A 25,411-nucleotide genomic window follows, 5' to 3' on the forward strand; every position below is an offset into this window, starting at 1 on the left:
CAAAAAAAGATATTGTACCATTTCCTCATAGATAATTAAATGAGGCCCTCCATGCAAGATTTGTGTCTAATAGTGGCCACATTTACTTAACTTCCAAATGGTGCAAAGATGAAATCCCCATCATTTACCACTATGGATTTATACATGTAGTATTTTGTCATTAATTATGCAAATTAAGTATTGATTTGTATAATTGATATCTATTGATATTTATCTCTTTCTCAGTTACATATGTCATGTGTTTGAGAGTCCTTTAATAGAATGCGGCTGATTTATTAACTGTCCTCATTAATTATGCAAATCAGATATTAATTTGCATAATCGGCATATGATTATGTAAATCATCACTTAAGCTATCTACACACCAAAAATTACGATGATCCGTCATCCCCTTCTTGCGTTATTCTCTTTCAAAGTTTGAGTCAAAATCAGCTCCTGCAGTTCCAGTTGCTAGGGGGTCCAAATCTACAGGACATACTTTCCTAACAAAGAGCTATCCACCACTTAAAAGTCATGACTATAGCATGTTCAGAAGACGAGATTTGAAAAGTTAAAGTTCCCCTGCAGTACCATAGAAAGTCGCTAGGGGGCCCAAAATCCAATCATTGCAAGGTCTCCCACAGACCTACCCACCTACAAAACATGAAGACAATACATCCAGGCATTCTTGAGTTATCGTCCCATGGACTTTCACATTCCTGTACAATTCCTAGAATTCTTGCAATCTGCACACAATATAGTAAAAATTTGGCTCGCCCCTGAGGCGTCGCCAAAAATAGTAGATGAGGTCAGGACTTGACATGAGGCTATTTTGGGGGTGTTTATCATGTTTGTTATGTGATTAACCAAACCCTTTCATACTCTTCAACCGATAAACAGAACATTTGAGCGCTTTTGTCAGAGCTAAAAATGAAGTTAGAGATTCTCCTGCAGCGGTTATAGGTTAGATTTCTAGGTTAATGGTCTATAACACACGTTCGCACGCATGCGCATGAGTGTCTGTTAGGGCGGTGCTCCTTTGAAACCCAACAAGTTCAAACACCCTAAGTCGTTTGCAAGATGGTGTCGTCCAAAACCAGGCCGTTCTAGCTTCGTTACTAAAGGGAATCTACATTTTCAAAATATTTTCACATTTCTAACATACTTTGGAACCTGAGGCGTGCTTGGACGATAGCATTCTTACTACGGGGGTGTTTGTACTTCTGTGGGTTTCCAGAAGGGCACTGATTATCAATAACTTGGACACATCATTTTGTCGTTAAAAATTACACCACAAAATCACACACAGCCGAGTAGACACTTTGTCTAAAATTTCAACAACCAGGAAGGAAAAAATAAATACTGAGGCATGGTAACATTTGTCGCATATACATGTGGACTATTCACACTCTCATCAGGCGGTTAGTATTCAAATTTTTCTCTTAAGGGGCCTTGAAGCAGACAGACAGACATAAAAATAATTATGTTACAGCGATTTTTTTCTGAAAATTACACAAGATCATGAATCCGCCGCCGTCGGGTGTAGGAGCGTCGGTTCTACCAGGGATATTCCATATCTGTAGAAAAAGGAGGGGTACCAGTGCACCCCCTCCTGTAATGTCTGGTCATGCGATGGACCGTCCCATAGCGATGACGTCAGCTGGTAATACAGTCTGAAGGGCGCGAACACCCAGTGCGCAAGCGCCTGGCTCTCTATGAGAGCGTAGCAGGACATTGCTACATTGTCCACGACGACTGTGCCGTGTACAGTTAGTGGGGCATACGCGCCCTTCTCTTCTCTCATTGTCACTGAAACAATCTGCACTCTCCGGAACCCTCCCCCGTCACTTTCCGGCGTGAGCAGGAACTCCCCCGGCCGTACGTCACTCATGAACTTGGCGACCCGCGGGGCACTCAGATCACGTGACTCCGTCACAAAGACCAAGTGGGAGGGCGTGGCTGTTACGGTGGTATTCCTGTCGTCTGTTTTGATGGTGTAGTAAACCCAGGGTCCTCTAGAATCGCGGTCCATGAACGTCAGAACTTCGCTGAAGACGGGATGACCGCCGCTATCCATGCTCAGCACTTTGTCGCCCGGTCTGACGTCACGCATTCGAATCCGGTTCCCATCGTCCCTCGTTACCCATGATTCCTCAGGAAAGCAACCGCCCTGGGTCGCCGTTGTGTCGGATTCTGCAACGAGAAAGACATGATGGTGTTAGAATTTATTTAATTGTTTCACTGTATCATACGCACATAAAAAAAAAATTATATTCACAACATTACATTGTTTCCTGTGTTATACTTCTCTAACTTTTCACAGACAGTACCGCAGTTATATAATTGTACCATTGATTGATCATCAACTAGTTTGACGAGGTCTGCCTGGAATACCAAATAGGGAATGCGGACAGATTGTCATCTATTGATCTGTCGGTGTCTGGACCTTAAACAAGTTGGACCGAAGCCCACATGGACCGACAGTGCTAAGTCATAAAGAAGATTAGATTTTCTAATTACATCTAGTGGGGTGGTATAGGAAAGAAAATGTGAACAGTTTTCTATTTGATGGATGGCTTGAAAGCTAGACAAAAGTACACGTTAGAATACATATGCGTTTCTAGTTCGGATGCTGACAATCAATCAAGCCATCAATCAAGCCATCAATCAATCAATCTATCAAAAAAAATGAAAAGTCTGACAGTTGGTATTGACATTGTTCGGAAACCTAGCGACGGAAAGAGACACCATTGACATGGACGAATAATATTTGGAAAATTGTATCACTAGTTTTGCGCATGATGCATACGTAGGACAGTAAGACAAGGAAGCAACATAAATGAATTGCTTTCCTGATTTAGACTCTGCAATATCAAACGTAATGATTAATTTCTGCCGGGCATGTTTTTATCTACTCCCCTTTGTTAACTGTTTATGCAGTTTTGAATATGCTCGGTTACCTACGGCTTGTTTGAATGCTAAGCATCAATTTTTAAAGTGAAGAAGCTCGCCGAGTTGCCAACTACACAAAGATGTCATTTTGCTTGATACGAAATCAAGATAAAACAGAACATGAAAGCTACAAGCTTAAAAGAGAATGGCCGAACACTAACAATTGTTAATACCGTTTTGAACATCAAAGGCCATATTTAGACCACGTAACTTGTATCTAATACTATTTGCCATGTGGGTTAACATCAGACAGTACCAATATTATGGCGTTAACGGAATGAGGTCGTGCTTACTATATCCACATCAGCAAATAAACCATGACCCAATTACATCTAATGGGAGTCTTGGGACACCAGCTTGTTTTTATATCTGGACGTTTTTCCAAAACGAAGGACATCCATGAATAGAGCTTCATCGAAGTGTTTTGTGTGCTCTTCTGAAGATGAGGATGGTGTTTCACAATCTTCATCAACTTATCATCATCCAACCAGTTCACCACGTAAAGAGCAAAACCAGACGCTACAAGATAGACTTCAGAACATTACAGTAAGATAAAATAAAGGTTATTATGACATAAACTATCAGAAAGAAGATTCAAAGTGCAGTGGAGCTTAGATTTCGTTCGTTGGTTTAGAAGATATTTCCAACACACCCAGTGCCTCGTTTTGAATTACATTTGTTAGATAGATTTAAACATGATCTGCTGCAACAGTCACAGACTCGCAGCACCAGGATAAGCCATGGCCTTGTCCAACAGGTGACTTTGCAGTAGACCCGGGAACATGTGTTACCAGACTTGGAAGTAACGATTAACCAGGAAAATAGCGGAACAACTAAACCATTATTCATGTTGGCAATCAAAGGATGTGTGGCCAAAGGCTGGGAAACACCTGTGAACCAGGTGGCTAGCAGAAGGGTAACTATGGAGTCAATCTATTTCGTATGGCATACGTGTTGAGGACTAACATATGGCATTACGCAAAACAAAGTATTTTTTGCTTAGCACAAGATACCGTTGTTATGGCAACAGGCAAAGGCGTCAATGAGAAGGTCAATGAACTCCAGTGGTAACCTAGCGACATGTTTTACCAACGCATCGACCGAGGTTGAGCCAGGGCTGCATGTTGCGTGTCCGAAAACGCTTCATCACACAGAGTGTAAAATTACTCAAGTACATCTAAAGAGCAGAAGAAAGGCAAGCGGTGGATAGCAAATACTGCCGCACCGTGCAAATCGTTTACAGAAAGAGTCGTCTTGACTTTGCGTTCAAAGGGGTCCCTGGTGACACGTTCCAAGTCAAATACATGGTCATGTGGACGGAATGTACGAGCGAGGGCCGTCTCTTTGCGGCTTGAAAGAGTCAGCGGCATACAGACAGCCGTGGAGCATATGACCAGCTATCTACTACATACACTCACACGCTGTTCACGTGTTGGACATGCCTGTAGCAACCTACCGCACAACCGCACCTATGTCACACGGCCCCATAGTCATCAACGTTCATGGTGGCCATGTTCCGCACCCTCAAGTACAATAGTACGGATAAACGTGTAGTAATACAATCTATCTCTCTAAGTGCTCAGGCCAGGTGCTTCCTCAATGTTTCTATTTAGGTTAGAAAGATCACGGTGTTTTTCAAATAAGATGTTTTGTTGAACTTCAATATAGGAATTCGAAGGTTAACACCACATAGTATAGCTTTTTTGAGATGTAATACAATTGTTATTGTATCGTGAATAGTTCACGCTATACTTCAAAAGAGTTGAAGAGATTGAAATCAAGAAAGTAGGACATCTGACTGTCATTTACGTGATGATTTAGTATCGGTACACTCAAGTAGTTAATGACCCGAGTGATAGAGTAAAGGTAATCTTTCATTTGGTTTGTTTATCTCAAACATTTCAGTGTGTTAACAAAATATAACCTGCAAAGGAGAGCACAAAGTTGCTTCTATATATGTCACAGGCTTTTGTGTGGTCGTGTATTTGGTTCTTTTTATTGGATTTCTCGATCGGTGAGACAACAAAACAAGTCTGAAATCCTGGCATTTCAAGGGGTACAGTTTGGCATACTTGTCCTGTAGGCTGTTGTGAATCACAGACGATGTCACAAACGACCAATGGGCTGTGGTCGCCATATTGTCCCGATTGCCTTAAAGAGGACAAGGCAGAGTTATACAGTTCCATTCATGGTCATCATGCCGGGGAGCATGACCGTGGCCACACTGTCCCTCCGCCCAAAGGCTTTTGGGTAGAAATGAGGCATGGAGGCCGCCATTATGGTGACCTCCCCGGCCGGGACAGCCGCGAGATACCGCGAGATAACGTTTCCATTCAGAACCAACTCGTGACGAATTCCGGGGGGAGAGAAAGGAAGTCGATGGCATGTAAATGACAAACGTTACATTATTATCTAACTGCCGTGCAGTTCCTATCACGTGAGGATACTTAGATAACACATGTAAGGGGAGGTGTAGTATCACTCTAGCACCTGTTGATCTCGGTTACACAGTCACAGAGTCGAAGGAAACGATATGTTGATACAATTTCAACCAGTAATGATTTCTGGTCAAAGCGCATAGAGGAAAACCCATTCATTGGGTATCTATACTAACATGTTGGAGATCTAACGTTACATGCACTGGTTTTATATGTTTAGTAGAAGCAGTTGCTATATGTTGCATCTTAGATAATTGTTGGACGATAAAGTTATTATCTATAGATAAAGAAATTATGCCAAGTTCTGATGATTTTTATTCGTTATTCCAAATGATTATAATTCGGAACTGTAAATTTTCCTTTTACAACAGCTATTGGTACCTCGTGCATGTAAGGTCGAATTGTAGAGAGTGTAATTTGACTGCACTAAAGTCTAAACACCACAACAGAAGGTCATATATCTAATACGTTGTTTTTCATTGTGCGAGACGCCATGTCCAGAGGTATTTGGTCTATGCATACTTAAACGAAGACACCACAACAGAAGACTATTCAGGTAGCAAAACTTTCCATACTGTATCAGTGGGTGCCATGAGGTAGGGACGAACTCACCAAACAATGGCAAAGCTAGCGGTGTGACGGCCCACCATTTGCAGGACGTCCCACCAACCTAAGCAAATGTTTGCCTTTTCCACGGCCGTGAAACATTGGCAGGTTTGGGAAAGTGTGTCTCCCCGCCTTCCCCATTCGTAGCGTGTGAAAAATAAGGCTGCATATTTTCTTTTAAAAAAAGGACGTGGATAAAAGATGGGTAGTCCACTCCATGACTTGGGGATTGCCGATTTATTCTTCGTCACAAAGCATAATCTATATATCATTTATTGCCTCCTTTTTTGCAGTCGTAGTTTGTGCAACGTCTCAATATAACTATTATAACTTTACGTTCTGCTGTGTTTTGATGCAAAGCAAAGGTATTTATGATATTTTGAGAAACATCTATATCAAAAACTCAATATATTACCAAAGACCTTCCTAAAGCAGAGGACCAAACTTCAATAACACCGTCTTTTTCACACATGATCACGATGACAGAGACCGAAAAGTGACGTTGCGGCTAGACTGTGTTTGATTCTGCATGATGATGATGATGTGAGTTGTTGACTTAATTTTACGGTTGTTTATTGCTGGCAACTGACAACACCCTGCGTGTAAAGCCGTGCCTTTTAACTCCATTATGTCCTCATTCCACCACATAAAACCACTCAGTAATTCCTTTGAAAAAGGATCCTAAGTCGTCCGCTCATTTGGAAGTTTACACTTGACTAAAAGACCCCTAATTCTCGTCCTGCCGTGTCTTTTATTGGCGTGTAACCTAGGAGATGTGCAAATGACGGGCGGCCATCTTGGTTGTGCCGACGTCTGTGAAACTGACACCGCGGCGTGCGGAGATTCCACAACGTCGTGAGATCTTTAACGTTATTTACCCACTCCTCACAGAGCCTGGCGAGCTGAAAATGGTTCCCGAGTAAATAGAGAGAAGGTCCTCCCCAAATCTCCAAATCTGTTTAAGAAGGCCACTGGAGACGATACTTTCTGCATGACTGCGGGAGGTACACAGAAGCACATCTCTCGTGTCTAACAGAGTCAAGGCACATCCACCTCTCAGATAACAGCTTGTTCGGAGAGTCGGAAATACAAATCGTGCCTTCGCACTCATTTGTCCTAGAGGTCTGAATATGAGCTCGGGGCAAGTCTCGGGGCGTGTTTGAGCAGCGCCGGCGCGGCCAGTGTTTGAAGCCCGGCCGCCATATTTGTTCAGGTGCCGCGCCTTGCATGTTTAATTTCTCCGTCAAAGCAGCGGAGAAGAGCTTGCAAACAATTTGTATAAAATTTCTGTCCCTCTCGCTCACGGCACACAGCCAGGACAGTGGTCGGAAACCGACCACACCTCCGCGACATAAGTCACGGCATCCGCACATGAATGGCCCGCCATCTTTGAAACAGAGGTCACCTTGGCAGCTCTTCACTCATCGGAGGCAGAAACATTAATATGCTTTCCGTTTGAGCAGTAAGGAATGTGCGATTGGTCTGACACCAAACTGTGAGCAGCCCGTGCCCACAGAAGAAGTCACGGAATAAAACGTCCAAAGGACCGAGCAAGAGGCCAGGAAGAGGCGGCGGAAGGGGTGGAGGGCGACCGGACAGTACGTTCCACCACCACCACCACCATCATGATACAGCTCAACCGGAAAACTCAATATTAACACTCCTATCCTTCCGCGAAGCTACTGTGACGAATGGACAAGTTTCGCAAGAAGGATCGTCTGTCGTCGGCACGTAATATTGGCACTGCCCAGAGCTTTAATGTTCTGTACTGTTTGCCCCCTTAGGACTAATTGGACAAGTGTCAATGGCCGTGGTTTTAGCCGAAGGTCGGCTCCTTTAATACTGAACATCACTGACAAACACTACTTTAGATAGACAGTCTTTCATGCCCCGATAAGTCATGGTTGAGTAAGCATTGCGTGGGACATTAAGGGCCAAGGAGAAATTTCCTGTGCACACTGACCGTAATAGTGTAGACTGTACAGTTTTCACTTGTATGCAATGATGCAACAAGCTTTTGAAGTAGGATCTTCTAAGGTCTATAATGAAGTAGCAAGAACGTCTATCAGCGCAACATCAGCATCAATGGACACTTGTTAGCAGAATAAAGACGTTTTGGACAAGCTTTGATGTCAACTTGTCACAGACCAATGTCTTTCTCATATCACAGTTGAGACTAAAAACGAATGTCAAGAAACTCTACCTTTGGTAGGTTATTGAACTACACAAGCTGTGTAAATAGATTTGTGAACTGCTTATCGATCTATTGGCTGGGGTTAGCTACCTTTCCATGGTATAGAAACCAGTCAGAATTTCTGATTTCATTAACAACAATGCGCTTTTTGTGCACATACATTTTACCTGCGACATTATGCGTCGTTGGTTGAACAGTAAACAAAACATGCAGTGAATATCTAATACGGTTACAGAAGAGCTCGCAGTTTTAAGGTCATTGAACGGCTGTGACAATGAGAAGGGTGTCGTTTATGTGGAGCTGCCAACTTGACCTCTGACCTAGGTCAGAGATGTCGATGGAGAATGTTGGCCAAAGATCATCAACAGGTTTGTGGAAAACAATTTTAGATTGTTCAAGTCGTCTGATCTGGCCGCCGTCACGCATGCGAGTCGTGAGATGCGGAATAAGGCATATCATACAGGAGGGAAACAGAGACACAGTTCAGCACTGTTGAGAGCGTAGTGTTGTTCTAACAGATTTGTCTTGCAGTGTCCAGTCGCCGTTGCTAACCCTCAGCGGTTGGAATGCCGGGGGAGGCGTATGAATATTGTACGCAGCTATCTCTCACCGGTCCCACGCAGATCCCTCAAAGCATTCTTGTTGACGCTGACAGAAATCCGGGCCTACCCTCTCAATCCCCGCTCTATATTACATCTTTTGAAGTTCAGGACATGGACTACATTCCCCTGATTCTTCTCTGTCTTCCCTCTCGATCCTCAAATGCTGCTTGATATCTGTCGCTTTGATGTCTGGCACGGAACAAAGAGTTGGCAATCGTCGTAAAGACAGGTCTGTTTTGTTGTCTGTGATACTCTCAACAACTTAAATCCGGCAAAATGAAAAATGTCCACAAGCCTAGCAACCTAAAACACCTGCCAGTGTCTGGTAATCCACATTGTAAACAGGCACAAAACCTTTCTTGAACAGTTCTTAATGTCCTGTTATGCTCTTGATGCGACATCTTTCAAACAGTCGGCCAGACATTGGTCACTCTTTTGTCATTGGTTAACCCATGGGTTTTGAATGTTATGGATAATTGGAGTTTAATGTAATATCTCTCTTGGTGTTTACCAACTCAAATCACGGTTAATTGAATTACATGCCGTGTCCTCATTTTTCAAGATTGCTTAAGCATCATCACAGATAAAAGAGTTGTTCCTTGTGATGGGCAATAACAGAAACTATGAGAGAAGTTTCGGGCAACAGCTTGCTTGGGATTGGGATTCCTCGAAGCATTCCTTAAAGTTGCATCTCGAAAGCTTACCTTAAAGCTTGCACCTTCTTGGTGAGGTCTGAGAGATTACGTTTCTTTGCATAGCGGAGCGTTTTGAGACTCGGCGTAACCGTTTCCTTCAGTCGGGCATGACAGAAGGGTGGGTGGGGCAGGTGGAAGGGATCTCTACCTCGCAAAGTTTCACCTGGCCCAAAATATGTTCTAAGGACGTACTCGGAACAGTGCAGGAAACGTCTAAGATTCAAACCATGGATACGAACCATATAGCCACTTAAACGGAACCACACTGTTTGGTCAAGTTTTTCGCCTAAATCTAAGAAAGGTGATAGTGACAAAGTCGACGCATTTACGGGAACAACTTTAGATTGTTTAAGTTATGACCACTTTTTGGTGGTCCCTTAGATTATTTTTCCCATTGACCCAAGCATTAAGAATCTTGCTTATCGTGGCTGCTGTCTGCTGTGTAGTCACTTTAGTTTCTATCGTCACTTTTTGAAGACATAATAAAGTGCTAGATACCTCCAATGTCACTGTTGAGTATAATTGCATGAACTAGGATTTAAAACTGGCCTTTTTTAACATTGAAAACAAACAAGAATGGGTTATATCATACTGATACTACCGTGCATCAACAAAGAAATGCACAGTAACGAATACAGTCACTTCTTGTGAGTTCATTTGAAGAGGATAGTCACTATCCGTTTTGCTAGTAAAGACGAACATAAAAGGCAGTTTTGTCTAATCACGTTTGTTTGTTTGTGTTTACCCAGTGATTTGCAGACCCATGAATCTTTTATCCGCGATTAAAAGATTCGGTAATGTAAGCTCTGGAACCTGTCCAATTCACAGGTACAGACTGTATATGGAGATCTACCTAAACCGGTGTACGTTTTGTTTAACACTTAAGGTTAGAGAAAAGTGGTTTTCATTTACTTGGATACTCAATTAAAAATACATTATATGATGGTGGGATATTTCACTTTAGTCTTCCTGGTGTTGGGCAACAACATCTGACAAACATGTATACAACAGCACCCGTAGGACAATGCACCACCCAGGGGGTGTATGTTTGGATGCCTCATCTTAAGAGCCTCTTGCAAAACATGTAACTTAAGAAGCGGAATGGGCCGTGAACACCTTTCCAGCCAGGTAACTCAAATCTCCGCGTTCCAAGCAAACCTTGCCAGGTATGTCAGTCCGCTGGAGGTCGGTTTCCCAGGTGTAAACATCCTCACCTGTCGCGATGTGGCGACTGCTACCCAAAAGGTGCTTCTGGGAGTGTTCCAAAAAGTTGCAGTGTTCTCTCTAATTCAACGGAGAAAGTGGCATGAAAGGCAAAGAAAGGCTCACTAGGGAATTGTTTGACACACAACAACACCAGGAATGAGTAAAGTGCTGGGGGTGTTCCAAAAAGTTGCAGTGTTCTCGCTAATTCGACGAGAAAGTGACGATGAAAGGCACAGAAAGGCCTGCCACGAAACGGTTCTACACAGTGCAACATCAGGAATGAGTCAAGAAGACATTCCCGCAGATAGCTCAGACAATGGCAATGGTTCAAACCTTCGCTATCTTTTAAACTCTTGTTTGGCAAAGACAAGTACCTCTCCATCAAAAATTCGGTAGCGTAACGTCACCTTGCTCAGGTCTTCTTTCTATTTACCTTCCATTTAGAGGAGTCATCCTCCCGACTCTTGTCTTCCAAAACGACTTTCAGGAGAAGACTACCCTCTGTTTTCTCTAAATCGACGAAGCAACAAGTGGTGACAACAACACAACGGGGTGAAGTTGGAGTCGACCTGACCCTCCACAGGACAATTCCTCACGTCAGACATAACTGTCAATCATTCGTGCAACCCCTTAGAGCTGTCAAGACAAGACTAATGGGTCTGGATATGCTGCAGGTCAAAGCTACGGTCAAAGCATTCATGTTTTCTTACGGTGCGAGGAAAGGTAAACACCGTACGGGAAATAACCATCAATCAAACAATAATAGAAGGAATGCAGGCAAGAAAGCCCCTTCTGCAAGCTGCTTGTCTAACAACAAAAACCACATCCTCGGACAACTTGTCAGTTTGCATACGACTTATGTTTTTTGTTCTTTCAGGAAATGTTCTATTGTAAGTATAAACTATATTTCTTTAGAACAATTGTATCTATAGACAGCTATATCAAATGAGAATATGGTCATAAAGATTCCAATAAAGGGTTAAAAGCGGAAAACTGTTAGTGAAGTTAGAGTGAGCTTTGCAACACAGAAACCCAGACCTGGCGAAGGGCCAACAGTTAATTGGACGACGGCTACTCAAAACATCGTCGTCTAAACCAGAAAAGAATACCCTTTTCATGGCCATGATGTCAAGTGAACGACGTACTGTTTTCAGAGGTGTCGAAAGAGTCGTGAGTGACAACCTACGGGTTCCTACATGTTGCTTTAAGTCTGGTGTTTTTTCTTGTTACACAAATGGTGGCCCTTTTGTTCAATTGTCTTCAACGTGATTTTTGAAATTAATAATCATTACTGTACGCAATGAAACTGCTACTAGTTTCAATTCAAACGTATGGATATCATTTTTTCCGTTCATCATCAGGTCCGTGTCTGGGTATTATAAATGGGTGGGCAGAAGGAGATGGCTGTAGAATTATGAAATATTTTAGAAAACTGAAGAAATTCAGTTCCTACTACAATGTTTTTTTATGGTAATGTAGGAATCAGAGCCAAAAGCTAAGTGGAGCTGGTTGCCCACAGCAGTTAGTAAAAGTGTGCAGGAAGGAAAGAACATGAAGCTGCTGAGCAAGCTGCAGTGCAACAGAATGAACTACAAGCTAGAATATGCCGAGATACCAAAAGTCGTCCCCTCACTCAATAGTGTAATTGCTATCTAAATGGACGCGACATAAATGTCCACTGGTTTACCTTGTACGGCACTGTGGAAGAACGAGTGCGTTAGTTAGTACACCGAGGTAGACAGCAAGGAAGACTCCCTACTGCCTGCCCCACGTTACACCACATCAACTCACCTGCCTTTACGGAACAGTGTATGTGCGCCTTAGACTCGTAGTACACCCAGTCGAACCCAGCCTCCACCGCTAACCTGGCCAGCATGCCGTATTTCGTTCTGTCCCTGTCGCTTGTGGTGATGTCCACCGCCCTGCCCTCGTAGTGTAGCGACTCTTCGGTGTGAAAGCCGTCCTCGTCCCATCCTTCCGTCACTCTTAGTTTTACCCCCTCCCACTGATTCATAACGGAAATGGCCAGCGCGTTTAGCTTGTCCTTACATCTCTGCAAGAAGAAGACGAAAACAAAACAATTGTTATTGGAGACTGGAACATGATACATATACTTTACCAGAAACAGAAGCATCAACAAAAGAATAAGGTAAAAAGATCTTGATTTATGCAAAATATAATCATCACCATTCTTCATCATCAGCGTAGAGATGGAACGTTAACAAAGTTCATCTTCCACTACATTTCGTCATTTATACTACAGAATATATATATAGAATAAATATACATTGCAGATATGACTAAGAGTGAAGACTACACTGATCACATTACTAATTTTTGGAAGACAACAATCACAAGGACACAGGTTAGAGTTGTGTATAGTTTACGGCCATTGCATGGTGTTGGGTCTTACCAATTGCAAGGATACTTTGATTTTCAAGACTAGAAAGAAGCATTTCTTATAGTTATTTTTATCCTTCTTTCATTGGGGCAAATAACCATCCCAATGTATGACTCACGGTTGTTACCATCGCTATATTATGTCACTCCGTAACATAACCAGTACATGTATGATTTATTTCAAAAGTAAACCACATCTACGTATCTTAACATGCATCTTACAATACAATATCACTAAGAAGCGCAACATTTCAATGGTTAGGTTTAGGTTAAAAATTTGCACACGACAATACGGTCAAAGTATTAACGATCAAACCTAAAAGGTGTAATTTGTTCTTGATTTATGTTTCCTTATATGGTAGCGTTATGTCTTGTTTTGACGTTGACATATTACACAAGAATCGGGCTACGACCCATATGTCAAGGTTATTTTAGTCTAAAATGATTATGATATATACTACAATTACCACACTGTGACACAATAGACAAGACTAGTTTCGTTCCTAAAACGATACCATGGTCTTCTTTGGACATAGACGTAATAGAAATCCATAAGCAAGAATATATAGACTGGGTGCTTGAGTTTTATAGGTAGTTTTCGCCCCTACTTATGAGTAATAATATTGATGATAGACTTTGTATGTGGGCGTAATTCAGTTTGAAGTAGATGTTATACTGTTGTTTTGGCACTGATGGGGTATTATGAACGTCATGTTGGAACAAGACTGACTCAGGTAATTCTATTTCAGAGAGATAATGTAGTCCCGTCTTCAAGTTGATAGATGATCTCAAGGAGGGCTAATACAATAGACGTGCTTTAGATTTACACGTGGGAGTCAGGGAAACCGGGTCATGGCGAGATAATTGTTTGATATATTCTTCCTGTGGGGAAAGTAAAGGAGCTAATGTTTGGGTCGTGTTCGTTAGAAGTGGTTTATAAAAACATTTGGTTATGGCTAAAATCATAAACGCTGCGCAGATATAAAGGAAACAATAGACTGATGAGTTTTCTATGCAGAGCAGCAAGAATGTAGACTGCATATTCAATCTTTTCAAAAAACTCTCAGTCAGTAAGTATCTACAGGTATATAAAGTTTTAATAAAAAGAATATAAAGCCCAAAGTATTGACCTGTCTTAAATGATTGAGACTGTCGACAACAAAATCATCAGAATCTGAATGATCGCACTATGTGTATTCGCCGCTATAACAACACGTTTACATGTGTATTCATGTTAGAACTACTTAGTGTAAACATCATGGAAGCTTGCGATTGACGAAAGCACATAGAAACTCTAGATTTGGTTTTTGAAGCAACGCCAAGCTTCTTCTTTTACCTACGATTGTCAAAGTGCTTCTTTTCATGATGCTATTTCCAAGCCTATGATAATGAGATGATATGGAAATAACAGACAGGCCACTGGCACTTCTCTTGCTCTGCTTGACAAAAGGCGGCTCAAGGGCCAGTCATTCATTAAATGTCACTCACTGTAGATAAGGATCTGAGTGTGTGTGTAGAAGGTGTTTTCTTTCCCGTTCATATCGCTGTTCCACACCCCGGTGATCGGCTATCGCGGGATCCTTCCATGGGAAAATGCGCGGAAATTCCGAATGTACACAAGGCCTAGGTGGGAATTCAGCGAAGCCGGTACGTTACCGTGCGATCACATTTGTCGCAGGACCGTCGTACAATGTCTAAGAATTTTTGTCTGTTTTCAAGCAGTCTGTGACAGAACCTGACATCATGACAAGGATCTAAAACAATTTTTTTTCGGAGTAAGAAATTTGAATTTTGTACGACATTGGCACAACTGTCCCAAGAATTCTTTAGTTTGAGATCGTACGACGATCGTATACGTAGGACGAATTTGACCGCGCCGTTTGCAAGCAACCACCCGAGAAACGACCTCCTTGAGAAGTCCGTGTTGTGATAATACGGCCCATTGTATCTCGGATGGCGTAATTAGAACAAAATCCGCGAGGAAATCCTCAGAGGGAGAGATTTTCCACTCTACTTCCCTGTCAAGAGCGACTGTTTATCCAGCAACATCGGGCAGCATGTCGCTGTTTTCAAAACGCGACGTTCCCCAACATCAGAAGCGAGGACATCTGCAGCCCCAAGGACGGGATCCAGTTACCCCGCCCGGGCATTCCTTAAGTGGGGATCTTCCCTTAAGAAGGACAATGTAGCATGAAGGTATGGAACGATCTGGGCACGACATTGCAGGCAACGTTGAACTCGGCTAAAGCTGGGTAAGCCTAACAATGGAGCGAGCGGCTTTGCTCTCACTCGTCGCCGTGTGTGGCCCCGCCTCACCCCCGGTCTACCTGTGGCGAGCTGTACACAAATGTTTGGTGTAAGAAAACTTGTTCCTCCCCGCTAGAACAACACTTCATATTTTGCTGGCGTGTTACCCCCAGCTTGGGTTACAGACTTCGGTTTTTCCTTACTAATCGAGACTGGGGTGTCCACCACTGCAGGGTTTGTGTTTTTAGCGGCAGATATCTGTTAGGTGGGACACTTATCTTTGGTTTTGTTTGGCCATCAAAACACATATTTCTATCGATGCTCGTTGTGTTTTGGAAAGTTGCATAACATGACAGAACATGAAACACAGTGCAATGGTTGCTGCAAACAATTGTATACAACCATAATTGTGGAGAAATACAACGCAGGCAGTTTTATTCCATGCATTCTTATTTTCTATGCCTTTTGCATTTCATGATAGTTTGTAAAGTCAAATTGAAGCATATAACGTTATCTTAGCATCTGCTTCGTTCGATTCCTTTGGTATGACAACAAAATTGAATTACTACTGCCTTTTTTTACTGTTGATCTATTACAATCATTATGATTCAAATAAAGTCTGGCGGAGCCTATTTCCATTGAAAGTGGTTGATTGGTCCCCATTGGCCTATATAAGACCTATTGTTCTCGCTAACATAATCACAATGTCCTTGATAAGCCCTTTTGTGTAGTGACCAACTGTTCATATCAACAATCAATCATTACGGATAAAAGGTATTGACTATTGGGTTGTAAACAACGGGGGGAACGTTGATCAACCAGTTTGATTAAGGTATGAATAAAGCTAACTTTGCAATGTCTCATGGTAGGATAATGCTACCAATATGTCAGTATGAAGCCAATTTTTCGTCAAAAAAAGCTATAAAGTTCAAGAATATGTATTTTTTTTAATTTCTCGCCCCCGCTTAGCAGTCCATTTATTACAGTGCATTCTGGCGTTATGGTTGTTGGTTGATCCTGTATAAGAAGGATTTAGACTGGGTCGCCATTTAAGATTTATACGTTTACAGTACAAGGCAAATTGTTGATTTTAGATATAGGTTTACCGCCTACGCATTCTGTTCACAAAAGAAAGCATTGTATAATAGAACTTTATAAAGACTTCTTCATTAAACATGCCCAAATCTTTAATCATGTTTATTACAGTTCTGGGGTAATCTTTGATAATCTTAATACATATTCAATGTTGCTGAGCAAAGTGAGCAAGGAAAGTTATGGTATGGTCTTTTGCTTGAACTAATCAAACGATTATGTTTTGAAGAGTCGTTGGTTGTTCAGTAGGACATTTGTACTTTTATTATACAATTTACCGACGTTTGCTATTGACGGACAGTCTGGGTTCACAAAAATGGAAAGTTTGTTTTCAATTTTATTATATTGGTTACGAGTTTGGTCGGTACATCATACCATTGTATATCACATTGAACTGAACAATTTTTCTAGCTTGATCTTCAGATGCTTCAATGAAGAGGAATTCGGCAGTTGATAAACTCTTCCAAAACCGGTCCACTCCAGATCAAACAAGAATCATTTAAACCTTCTAACCAGGCACTTCTGCAGCCCATTACGAAGATCCTACCCACACTCTGTTGACCGAAGGCTCAAACTATTACCGCTTACAATCCCTTTGATTTCGTAAATGGTCTTACCAGGACCCCGGTGATCATGGATGTAGTACGACTCATTGAGACCACTAGGAAGTCCCGGAGCACTCTTGTTATCTTATCTAGGCTGTTATTACCGTTTCATTAACCCAGTCAGTAAATACAACACGTTTCACTTCCTATGTTAACCCATGAGAGATTTGTAGTGGATGAGTGAGGAGGGGTGTACTGCAGTGGTTAAAGGTGCAATCAGTGGTAGAGATGATGAAGTTCAGGCCTGGACAGCTGGGCTAATGTTACTGCGCGCTGATCCAATGTTGTCTAACAGATTAGAGCCTCCCACCCCTAAAGCCTGCGGATTTACCCACTGATTTTACAGGAGGATCAGGCCAACCCTTACGCACACACCCCCTTCAGCTCCTGAACGGCCTCATTGTTTCAGCAACGATTACAGCAACCCGGGACAAATCCAGATTACGATGATGGGTCTTCGCCTGCCCAGTAATGTTGTGGATTTGTTCCCGTCGAATGACCGTACGCACGAGGATTTAAGAACAGCGGTAAGAATCTTCTAGCAAACTTTGAAAGTTGCAATCTGGCTAATAGAGCCACCTCCCAGGCGTTTGGCTTGAAAAGGGTCGACATATCTAAATATCTAACAATCGTAGATTGCCACGGAATATCACAGTAAATGGTGTCATGCCCTTGTAGCGCGGTCGTGCTGGGGGTTGTCACCCATTGTATGCTTTATCTCCTACATAATAAAGGAGTGTTTTGTATACATTGGCTTATCACTAAGAAAATCAGATGGATCGGAATGATAAACAAATTAAGATAGACGTCTTGACCGGGAACCCCATTGAAGTTGACACTAACGTCAGCGCTAAACTCTTTAAACTCTTCACCAAGCAAAATGTGCTTTTAAGTCAAAGGTTCATCGGGCAACTGAGCTTAAAGACCGTGTTCAGCACAACAGTATAACCAAGTTTTTTCTGTGCACGGTTTTCATTCTTTTCATCTACCATTCTTTTGAAAAGAGAACAGAAGATAGGTTGGTTTGTGGGCCTAGTCTAAGACTTACTGTTCAATCATACCGTCAGTCGCTTTGATAGCTCCAAGAAACAACCCCTGGCCAGTAAACAAGTACTTAAAGATTTGACAAACATTGTAGATGTCTTTGTGCGTTGAACATAACAAGTTCATCAAGTTTCCTGTTATTTTGGAAATCGTGGCAGCTTTCCAATGGTAAGAATACCATGGGCACGTTGCGGACGATACTGTATCAGAGGCAAACCTTTACGAGCAGAAAGGCGTGTGTCTCTCTCTAAACAGAAAAACACATGAGCCACTTGGAAGAACAAAAACATCAGAGTATAGATTTCACGTTTCCGTCGTTTTCTTTACTATCTTCTGTGTTCCCCTCAACAATTAAGGAAGTGACTAAACATCTCCTGACTTACATCCTTCGCTGCCAGTCAAGGTGTGCAACTATTTCACCAAAACTTTGGAAGAATTCTCAAACGCCCTCTAGGATTTCACGCCTCTTTAAAGGGGAGGGGCAGTGTAATGAACCAATGAAAGGAGAGGAATGTCTTTCACCTTCGCTATTCATGCTAAATAAAGCGCTGGCTGGGCAGTCTGGTAAAACGCCAAGTCGTTACGCGGGCATATCTTCCCTTGTAAGAGCTCGTTTTTCTGTTTGCTTAGGAAACTGTTCTGCGGGTTTGGGGAAACAGAATGACATGTTTGCGGAGATTCCGTCCAGTTTGAGGTTTTACTGTGCCCAGTTTTCTTGATTACCACAACAATCCTTTCCCGGTGTATTCCCACCAAAAAGGTCAAAGCAATTACTCAACAACGACGTTTAAATACACGTCTAAGATGACGTAGTTCTTTTGTAGGTCTCGCCTCGTCATTAAAGGGGAACGGAGTACCGACAAATGACGAAAGAACTCCACAAAGATGTTGCCATTTACTGTCTGCCAACCTTAGCAACTTAGCCCCAATCTGCAAACAACTCTATAAAGGAATCCCCATGTCCCGATTGTCGCACTGTAATAACTGGGCCTGTACAAACCTACAGATTAAATAAAGGTTGCAAACAGTTACATTCGCTCCGTGAGGTCATGAGATCTAAAGTCTCTTGTGCGAGTACTAAAACCTTTCCCCAGTCCGTTCCCGTCTCAGACCCCGTGTTTGTTCCCGTCCCCAGTTGTTTTGCTTGCAGGTGTGTTTGTTACAACTCCGGGGGACTAAGAGTTCACGGTAGGCCGTACCTGTAAGGTGTTTCTGTCCACACCCGGGTAAATACACACCTGTTCCGCTGTCACAGCCACCAGTACAGAACCAAGGGGCCTGATTTCTAAGTGGGACTACGTCTGAAGAACTACGCAGTAAGAGTTGTAAGGAATGGAGAGTCTTCTACCTTCTCAGCCTAGTCTTACAGTATATGTACAAGACATCGCTCGAGTGTTTATTTCTTGAGAAGACCTTGGGCAACAGTATCTTAAGAATGCACTCTTCCTTGTCAAGCTAGTACCATGTTGTAAAGTACCATCACTAAGGTACTTTCTAAAACGTCTGTCGACGGTTTCAAAATCTTATCCAGTTGCTCTAGTAACTATTTTTGACTAAGGCTACTTGTCATATTTCTATAGAATTTTTTTTCAAAAGAAGTTTGACCTTGTGGCTTTGAACGATTGTGTGTGTATTATGTATCATTGTGAATAGATTGACACAGTCATGATATTGGATTTTGTAAGGCCTGGTGGACATTTTCATGTGACGTTATGAGTACTAGCCTCTACCAGGCTCCGCCGGATGGCTGGAAAAATAGTAGAAATTGGCCGTAATAGAGTGAATAGTGTGCCAAGGGAGTTAGCTACGGAGGGAGTACATTCGTCGATGGCAGAATGTACTCCCTCCGTAGCTAACTCCCTTGGCACACTATTCACTCTATTACGGCCAATTTCTACTATTTTTCCAGCCATCCGGCGGAGCCTGGTAGAGGCTAATGAGTACCTGCCAGTTTAAATTCTGCTCTTCATCTCTCATCCTCACGTGTTCCCTTCCCCAATGACCGTGAAGGGGTCGCACATACGTGTGGAATGTTCACAACGATTATTCAGACGGTAAGTCGGATGTTTCTCAAACGTAAACTTGTGTACCCAGGGTGGAGAGGATGTCTTACTTCTGCGGTTTCCCTCACATCCTCGTCCGTGCCCCAAACCTCGCGAGAGACGGAAGCGAGAACGCGTCAGCCCGACGGGGGAAATGACTTAGTCAACTGACATCAAGGACTTTCTCTTTTGATGCCTTTGTGTGTGAGAAATGCCGGCTTTTGTCGCGAATTGTTAGGATAAAGGTGTTAATGTAAATACAGACACGATGTTGTTCTTGTAGGGAAAAACGCCAGACTGGCGAAGCATCTCTCCGGTTCTAGCGACATGGGTTCTTAGAAAGGCCTAACCTTAAGAAAGAGCAGGATGTACTTTAAATTAAAAATGTTTTCTTAAGAATATATATTACTTACCCTTATCACAACTAGTATCTTAAGAGAAGTATCTATATATTGTAACATCTTTTGTCAAGATTTATTTTACATTTTAGCTTGAAAGTTCAACTGTGTTGGTAGGAGTTATTCAGAGGCAAAAATTAAAATGTCTAGAATTTGGGTAAGTCTATTTTTTTTTTGTGTGTTGGAAATTACGGGTCAACTTCTTTATTCTATATTCTTTTATATCATTTCATGTTTAGGCTCATATCAGTTACGAGTAAGATTGTATAAACCCATCTGTTCAAATACTGGTAATGATGTGCCATTAAAGTTCTTCAAAAGTGACATATCTCAGAAGGAGGTTTACAAGAGAAAGTTTAGATGTTACCGGTTGACTTTAATCTTCTTTATCGGCATGATTAGTTTAACACAACCAGGTTATCAAACAGAAGATAAACTTTCCCTTCTTTATGTTGTTGAACTTATCTGGGGTCTATAAAGTGTTCTAAAGGCTGCGAAACGATTTGTTTGAAGGGAACTTGATTAACGGAAGTCCAACTTTTTCAAACAAACGGAAGTTAGCGGAAGGTGTGTTTGCGAACACGACGTTTATGGCTTCCTAAATTGCCAGGCTAGATTAACTACCAGTAAAATTGCACACGTTAAGGTCACCTGTTCAATCTCTTCTCTTGTCCGATTGGAAGAATTAACATTGGAAGCCTAAATAAACAGGTCATTTCGGGGGCTACTGGAATAAAACTGAGTAATTTTTAGTCTCAATACAAAATAGGCCAGCTCTAGTGGGTGCCATTACTTCACAACTTTGAAAACGAATTTTCTTCTGACATAATAATGCAGTACCTCTGCTCTGTAATAGTGTAGCAGATATAAAGAAACGTAAAGGATAGAATGGTACAAATCTTACAGTACCAGTACTGCTTTGAGTTTTCTTCAATAGCACGCACAGAAGGCGCAGTTCAAGCACGTGGCATTGGTCTGAAAGTTTTTGCTTGTAGCTCATGGACATTGGAGAGAATTTGTGGTGAAAAAATTGTGTTGCAAAATAGCAACAAAAGTCGGTAAATGTAGCAGTTTTTAAAAAAAGTTCGAAGAAGATACTGTACCGACAATATGACTATTGTGAGATCCTAGCTAAAATGGAGGGTACGCTAAGCTATTTGGAAAAAAGGCATCACTGGGCCAATTAACCTTTCTAAAATTTACGATTCATGTACAGGATCACATCGGTCTATAACAGTACTTCATCCCTACGGTATCTCATGCCAGGAAGCTACAGTGTTCTTGCAAAACTTTCCCGTAACAAACTCTCAGCAGGCATAAGTTCAGAAGGACGTGGAAAGCCTGAAGTGTTCGTGTCATATTCCCGCCATCTTCAGACCCCGTTTGAAGTGCAGTCTGTTTGCTCGGCTGACAAAGAACACGGACGCGAAATTTCTGTCATTCCTTCCAACTTTGTCGTTTGGCACAAAATGGCGGGAAAGTGCTCTGAGAGGGAAAGAAGGATGGACCCGCGGCCAGTGGGTCACGCCGCGCCGTGGGTAGTCTGTTTCTGACAGAGATGATACATTTTGGAAAGCTTTGATCTAGTGTCTCTGTCTTTACCGAATCTTCCTTATCGTTTATGGTGCTGTCTTTTTCTGAAAGTCAAGTTCAAATGATACGGAAACATTACTCATCGTACTCTTGCACTTGCACTTTAAACGATTCTTGTACAAACATAGACATATGTATCAAAACAACTACTTCATATGGCGCACAGTATATCATAGTCCACTATATGTTGACAAAATTTGTTTGTGTTTGTTCTGAGTACTCGAGAAATCTAAATTCGCGCACGGGGATTTGACCTTTGCCTCGCCAAGAGGCGGGAAAGCCCATGGGGCAAAAATCAAACGACATTGACGGTGACTGGGAACGACGTATCGTTCCCAGGATCTTCAGTGAGATAAAAGATGCGTGCCGCACGGAAATGGGTTTGGGTCTGAGAAAAAAAGATGAGCTTCTGCGACGCATACAGATGAGGTGATTAAGCTAAGAGCGTCTGTAGAGTTACTACTGGAGGGTTGGTGGGGGAGGGGGGTGGACGGGCTGTCGCATTTCAGACATGCCAAGTCCTAGCGAGCAAACATCACGAGCGACGACTCGCACAGGCAGTTTTCACTCTGTCAGAAGGGCTCAAGTTCCCGCAATTAACACAAAGCTAGTTTTATGGTGGATTTAACACGCTTTTGGGACGGTAATGCGAGGAAATCCGCGAGGAATAAGTCGCAAACAGGCCGCGCTGGGAGAGGGATTGGGCGACTGAAGGCTACAGAATAGCGGGGAGGGATTCCGAAGTCGATGTGTTTACTCAGTTCAGCATAAAGGGCCACATTGTGCCCCTGTGACTTCAAACAAAATATCGTGATCGGGACAGACAAGCTCCGACCCCGACTTTCCCTTTTACAAACTCACGCGGCACACAACTGAGGCATAATTCCAATTCACCGAACGAATTAAGAATGACGACCTATTCGATGAGGCTAGCGCCAACTTGATCGAATCGTACGGGGGTCTTTGACCCGATGTCTCGAAAGCGGGGCGCACGGGTCCCCTACTCACACACACGACTCTCCCAGGGAACACATTAGCAAACCCACGGCAGGCAGACACACGAGTATGGAGCCGCCTCCGCCAAATCAGCGGGCTTCATTTGATTATCCCGGCTGATGCGGCGAATTGCTCGCGCCTTGGGGACGTCGTGTAGAAAACACTAAAGTCCAGAGTGCCCGTACGAGTGTGTGTACATGTATGTGTGTGCTAGTGTGCTACAGAGTGAAGGGCCCCCAGACAGGCAAGCAGGTAAACAAAGTCGAATCGGTCGGAGTAAAAGCAAACGTTCAAAGATCGGAGCTCTGATGGCCGACCTGGCCCATTGTTTCCGTCCACCGGCGCTGCTAAATATTTAAACGTGCATTGGCCTCAAGTTTACAAGCCGAGCCAACACATTAGCACGGTACACAGAGCCCTCGGGAGAAATATTACCCTATACATCATATGTTCACGGCATGACGGCTGGAAATTGGACGGTGGCAAAGGTCGCGCCTCAGGTAATCAGACGACGTCGACACAATTTGGACGCACAGAACGGCCCCGATGGTAGCGAAGGTATCAAGGTACGATAAAAAACGTTCAAATATCGTCACCCCTGACACAGGGAGGGCAAATAGTCATTTCCTTTGGTCATAGTCCTGTTGGTTTTTCGCTCAATACACTTCTGTGGCTAAGTATACAAACCGGGGAGGATTTTTTTCTGTTCTGTGGGAAAACTTGCGACGCGGGGGGAGGGTAGCTAGCAACCTGGTTTCGCGTTCGCAGCCGTGCTGTCCCCCCAAAACCTTTTAATGTTTTACACCGGGTAAAGCCTGTTCAAACATGGGGGATAAGTGTCTCGGCGACAGTAAATCTCCCACATTTCCACAGATTCCCCGTGGCCGCAGGCGAGGCCCTAACGGCCCGGCTAAGTGTCCGTGTACTAAGCCCGTCCTCCCGCACGAGAGCCTGACGCTCCTGCGTCGCTGGCGTCGTGCGGAGAGCCCGTGATCTAAATTGGGGAACGATTTGGTCGTGTGTTTGCCCAGTTTGCTCGGCCTTTCTCCAACGCTGTAAACAAGGCTTTGACTGTTTGCGGAGGGGGGAACCTCCATATTGCCGACATTTTGCTTGTCATTTTCCCTAACGTGAGGGCACGGCGGCTGACAGGGCTTCCTATGGGACACTAATCGACACACGCACATTCCGTTATTCTTTCACCTGGTAGCTTAGTTCCTGTGTTAGGGTCGAGCGGGCAAAGCGCTGCTAAACCCGTACCTTTCAACTTTTAAAATGGCTCCACAAAGGGACAAAAGCTTCCAATACACGATATATAAACAAGGGGGTTTGTGAGAGAACAGGATCGGTGAAATGGAAGTAATTATAACTCACCTGTGTCATGAATCGGTCAGCCCCAGTTTTTTCCTCATCCTTGAAGATTATGTCAGTGTTGAAATTTTGTTTCAGTGTATGGAAACGCTCGGAGTCGCGGGTAATCCGTCCGTTGAACAGGCCAGAGGCCCCAAAGGTGTTCTCGGAGACCGCCGGCATCTGTTGCTTGTACACGAAGGGGGTGAGCTTGCGAGGGTGCCGTCGGCGACCGAACCTGCCGCCGGGCCCGCAGGCCTCGCTCGGCCCCCAGTGTGTTCCCAACGCCGATATCGCGACCAGTGTGACCATCCACCGCGCTAGTACCCCCGCCATAATTCTCCAAGCAGTGCTCCTCTGTCTTTATGTCGAACCGTACTGGCTCCTCGTCTCGGGCCCGTTTGACGGCCTCGCTGTAGTGTGATGTAGGTAAATATAACGCGCCAAGCCGTCTGTCTGTGACCAAGGTTGTGTGAGGTGTGTCGCACTTGGCCCTTGTCACCAGCGTTGGCCGCTTCAGCTCACGGCGGTATGTATTCCCTTCTCCTCACACCTCCCTATTAACGGGTAAATTCCATGCGACCAGCTTTTATGTCGTTTTGTGCCCGTCAAGGCTTCTCCTACCCACCCTGGCGACGTGAGGAAGTCATGACACATCCGCGGCTTGCGGTTTTCTAGAAAGAAGGGTCGTCTCGCGATTGGTCGGCTTTTGTGCTTCGATGAAGCAAGGCAGAAAGCGGCACCTCCTTCTAGCCGCAAGGCCCGACACCCCGGAACACGTCCATCGTCCAAAAGTCGCGGGGAAGCCTCTCTGTCGTCACACCACAAATCGGTTGTCCTTCGCAAATGGGTCACTCTCTCGTCGCAGATAGGAAAATTCAATACAGCATCGACGCTTGCAAGTCCGACGCCCTTTTTTTTCCTCTGGGGAGATCCTAGGGTAGCTCCGTCCGCGATTACCTCCTCTATTGG

The 25,411-nt window shown here is 43.4% G+C and overlaps 1 protein-coding gene across 1 annotated transcript; it reads right to left on the reverse strand.

The window, feature by feature from the left end:
- Positions 1 to 772: 772 nt before the first annotated feature.
- Positions 773 to 25,411, reverse strand: LOC136445855 (sonic hedgehog protein-like). The gene is made up of 3 exons (XM_066444045.1): positions 24,464 to 25,411; positions 12,464 to 12,725; positions 773 to 2,172 (listed from the first exon to the last, which is right to left on the reverse strand). The coding sequence occupies exons 1-3, from the start codon at positions 24,773 to 24,775 to the stop codon at positions 1,499 to 1,501; spliced, it is 1,248 nt and encodes a 415-aa protein (XP_066300142.1). The 5' UTR covers positions 24,776 to 25,411; the 3' UTR covers positions 773 to 1,498.

The sequence above is a fragment of the Branchiostoma lanceolatum genome, chromosome 12 (assembly GCF_035083965.1).
Source record: "Branchiostoma lanceolatum isolate klBraLanc5 chromosome 12, klBraLanc5.hap2, whole genome shotgun sequence".
Classification (NCBI taxonomy): domain Eukaryota; kingdom Metazoa; phylum Chordata; class Leptocardii; order Amphioxiformes; family Branchiostomatidae; genus Branchiostoma; species Branchiostoma lanceolatum.